Source organism: Peromyscus maniculatus, chromosome 8 (assembly GCF_049852395.1).
Source record: "Peromyscus maniculatus bairdii isolate BWxNUB_F1_BW_parent chromosome 8, HU_Pman_BW_mat_3.1, whole genome shotgun sequence".
In the NCBI taxonomy this organism is placed as follows: Eukaryota; Metazoa; Chordata; class Mammalia; order Rodentia; family Cricetidae; genus Peromyscus; species Peromyscus maniculatus.
Genome location: NC_134859.1, coordinates 33,609,338 through 33,613,560, shown reverse-complemented (window position 1 = coordinate 33,613,560; position 4,223 = coordinate 33,609,338). Strand labels below are relative to the sequence as shown.

Here is a 4,223-nt window from a genome sequence, read left to right as displayed (position 1 = left end):
TTAAGCCGGGCGGTGGCGGTGCACGCCTTTGATCCCAGCATGCGAAAGGTGGAACTCTGTGAGTTTGAGGCAAGCCTAGTCTACAGAGCAAGTTCCAGGAAAGGCTCCAAAACTACACAGAGAAACTGTCTTGAAAAAACAAAAAAAATAAAAATAAAAATAAAAATAAATAAATAAAATATTATAATTGTCAAAAAAGGGTAATAACCAGCAGTTACTGATACATCACAGCTAACTTAATATAAATTTCTTGACATGTATATACCAAGTGAACCAAAATGATCATTTTCAAAACAAAGAATTTCGACAATCAAACAAAATAAAATAGTTCATGGCTTCTAAGTGACGTTTTTGTTTATCTTAAAAACCCAAAACATTGATGTAGTAAAATAAGTTAAAGCTATACTATCATATACAAAAATATGACAATAGTCAATTAAGTATTATACAGTTTTTCAAACTAAAGGAAAAGAAATCAAAAGACTAAAAGATATTTCTGTCTAATCTAATGTATACTGATTTCTACAAGTGTTGTAAGGGTTTGGTGTAGTGCAACTGTTTGTACTTCTGCTGCATTTTAAAAAAGGCTAGGGTGAGAAGACAGCAGACTTCTTTGTGTGTTCTCTGGGCTTCTAGTTACTTTTGCTTTTTCAGCACTAGATGGCAGGCTAAGGCCAGGTTAGTCACATGCACACTCGTGGTGTGTGTCACTGTATCAGAAATGGAAGGTGATATAAGCCTAGAGATATCTGTAGACTTCAGCTGGTGTGTTGTTCAGCAAACATGAGTGAGTTCCAAGAGGTTTTTTCATGCTACAGTCCTCTCTGGATCACAGTAAACACCTCATTTACAATCAGTGGTTTGTGGTGAGAAGCAAGTCATTCTCCAGGATCTAGGTAGACTCACTATAGTGAGATAAGGCTCTGGATATATGCAACACCCAGGGCCACAAACACCAAAAAGACTACACAGATTCTGGCCCACTGAGACCATTGCAGGTCTAGATAAGACCAGTGGACAACCTGGCATGAGCTGTATGCTGCTGAGGTAGACCCATGGCCCAGTCCACTATAATCAGCCACAGGTGACAATGGCCAGCACAGAAAGGTGGTATCAGAGCAACAGGTCTCCTTTTGACTTAATTCAAGCACTCTTTGTACAAACACTAACCTGGGTGTGGAAACCATTAGGATCATCCCAGTGTTAGGTTTCACCACCCAACCTTGAATACCAAGGCAAAGGCTTGTGATTACTATGCTATCCTATTCTAGAAAACGAAGCCTCCAACTCTGATGAGTTGGGATAGCATGATGAAGGCAGTGTCTTGGCCACCTACGCTGACTCTAAGCTGGGACACACCACTAAGAAAATTGCTTGAATTTGTTCAACATTATTTCCAAAGTAATATAAAATAAACAGGTAATGACATTAGCAAAAAAAGTGAGAAATTACAATTAAAATGATGTTTTATATAATCGCATGTATGAATAATGTATTCCAATGGTACACACCAAACACTTTTGCACCCGCTTAATGTTGTATATATTACTGACTCTTGTTTCCTCTTCTACCTGGAATCTGTGCCTCTCCCCAGTACCTTCCACAGAGCCCCCTTCATGTCTTTGTTCCTGAGGGTATAAATCAGAGGGTTGAACATGGGGGTGATGATAGTATAAAAAAGGGCAACAAACTTTCCCTCACCTTCAGAATACTTGTGGACAGGTTGCAGATATGTGGAGATGCCTGAGCCAAAAAACATGGCAACCACAATGAGGTGAGATGTACATGTCCCAAAAGCCTTTCTGCGACCTGCCATTGACTTGATGTTCAGGACTGCCTTGGCAATGTGGGCATAGGAGCCTAGAATTAGCACTAAAGGACAGACTAAGATAATGACCCGGGCCACAAACAAGTTGGCCTCTGTTCCTCCTGTGTCCTCACAGGCCAACTTCAGGAGAACAGGCAGCTCACAGAAGAAGTGGTTCAGTTGGTGTCCACAGAGGGGCATGGCCATCACGAGGCTTGTCTGGATCAGAGAGTTCACGAGTCCTCCCACCCAGGAGAATACAACCAATGCCCTGCAGAGAAGGGGGTGCATAATGGTTGTGTAGTGGAGTGGGCGACACACAGCGGCATAGCGGTCTATAGCCATTGTCACCAAAAGCACACATTCAATTCCTCCCAGCGAGAGCATTATGAAGAGTTGGGCAACACACCTTCCAAAGCTGATGGTCCTGTCAAGTCCAGAGAGGTTGACCAGAAGCTGGGGCACAGTGCTGGCAGTGTAGCAGAGGTCCAGGAAGGAGAGGTGGCTGAGAAAGTAGTACATGGGTGTGTGTAGGTGAAGGTCCAGTTGTGACAGGATGATGATCAGGGTGTTGCCAAAGAGAGTCAGAGAGTAGATAATAGAAATGGAGGCAAAGAAGATAGGTTCTAGGTGAGGCCAGTCTGAGAAGCCCACCAAAATGAAGCCCTCTTCTGAACTGGTGTTCAAACTTCCCATAGTCTTCCACCTACACAAATTGAAGATAGCTCAATGTTTCTTATGAAGTATATGAATTACTATTCCTTATATGCCTCAAAAACTGCAGGTTTTATGGATATTAATATCTTTTAATTTCTGTTGGACCTTCCTTCCTATATAAATATGCTTATTAATTCTTAGAGAATTTCATACAAGCATATGAAATATTTTGATCATATTTTTTTCCACTCCTACCCCTAACTCCTTGTAAATTTACCCTTTCCTCCACCATTTTCTAACTTCATATCTCTTTAAAAGAAATAACCCATTGTGTTGAATTTGTGATGCCCATGTGTTCATGGCTATGGGGCTAAATACTGGAGCATGGATGACCTAGAGGCCATACACCCTCCCCACTTTTTTTTTTCAAGACAAGGTTTCTCTGTGTAGCCATGGCTGTCCTGACATTCACTCTGTAGACCAGGCTGGCCTGGGACTCAGAGATCTGCCTGCCTCCTGAGTGCTGGGATTAGGGTGTGAACCACCATGGCCTGGCATGAGGCCATACCCTTAGTGAAAACTGTGTCTTCCTCCCCAGTAGTCATCAGTTGTTAGTTGCTCCTTCCTCAGCTAGGAGTAGTGCCGTGAACTCTTCTCCCCTCCCTGCTGGAATATTGCCAACCTTGACCCTGTACAGCTCTTGTGCATGCTACCAAGTCTTTCTTAATTCAGCTGTTCTCTAACATGCAGATAACTGGATTAATAGAGTTGTGACCCTTTCTTGAATCCCATTCCTGCTGCCTGTTTGTTCTCTGATGTTAGAATGGCCACTCAGTCCTCTGGAAATGGTGTTTCCTTCTTTGCACGTAACGATGATGTAGTGCCGTCCTCATGGCATTAATATTGTGATCTAAAAATAGTAATGTGGGACTTATTTCCAAAATTTAATGTGGAAGATGAAGCATTAATATTTGGTGTTCTCAGGGTAACAACAGGATATCCAAGAAGAGTCTCAGTGAGGGCCCAGAATCAGCGGTGTAGTAGGAACCAGAGGCTGCAAGTCAGACTAATGACTCTTTGCGATGGACACTTGCAAGTAAAGATATGTGGACAAAGGGGTTCATGGTGTGACTCACTGTGTCACACTGCAGCTTCCGTGACGAGATTATTAATATTTTCCCTTTCCCTCTTTTTTCCTTTTTTTCTCTTAAATTTTTTTTTGGAGGGGTGGGTGGGTTGCAGGAGCAGAGGGTGGATGCGAAGGGACAGGGAAATAAATGGGATCAACATGCATGATATGAAAGACACATTGAATAAATGAAAAGAAAGTAAAAAAAATTTGGTGTTCTATTTTCTAATTTTTCTTTGCCTCTGAGAAAGACTCAGTAGTTTGAGGCAGAGGGTGAAACAGACCAAATTTATGAAAGTCTGACCATTTGGTTCTCTCTTCCTATATCAGACAATATTTTGAAATTATCATAACAAATATGTGTTCTGTAACTATAGCTTGATAAACAATAATGATGCAAGGAGGGTAATTTGTTAGTATAAGATATTTATATTACCCCTGCAGTAGAATATGACTTTGTGAAAGTAGAGGGTTAATTGTGAATGTTTATTGTCAACTCTAAGGCAAAGTCTTAAAATGGTATTTTAAAAACTAGCAAAATTAAAAAATTAACATACAAAGCAACAAGAGAGAACTGAGAGCTACAATAATCATAGATAAATAATGAAAGTCAGGTAGACATAAAAAGTT

General features: G+C 40.9%; 1 protein-coding gene across 1 annotated transcript; it reads right to left on the bottom strand.

Moving 5' to 3' along the window:
• Positions 1-1,567: 1,567 nt before the first annotated feature.
• LOC102912052 (olfactory receptor 2Y1-like) lies at positions 1,568-2,503 on the bottom strand. Its single transcript, XM_006987107.3, has one exon. It carries the CDS (start codon positions 2,501-2,503, stop codon positions 1,568-1,570), a length of 936 nt encoding a protein of 311 aa, XP_006987169.3.
• Between the last annotated feature and the right edge of the window lie 1,720 nt (positions 2,504-4,223).

Bases quoted from the DNA above. Each gene is read 5' to 3' on its own strand.
- LOC102912052 (XM_006987107.3), bottom strand. From the start codon at position 2,503: ATGGGAAGTTTGAACACCAGTTCAGAAGAGGGCTTCATTTTGGTGGGC.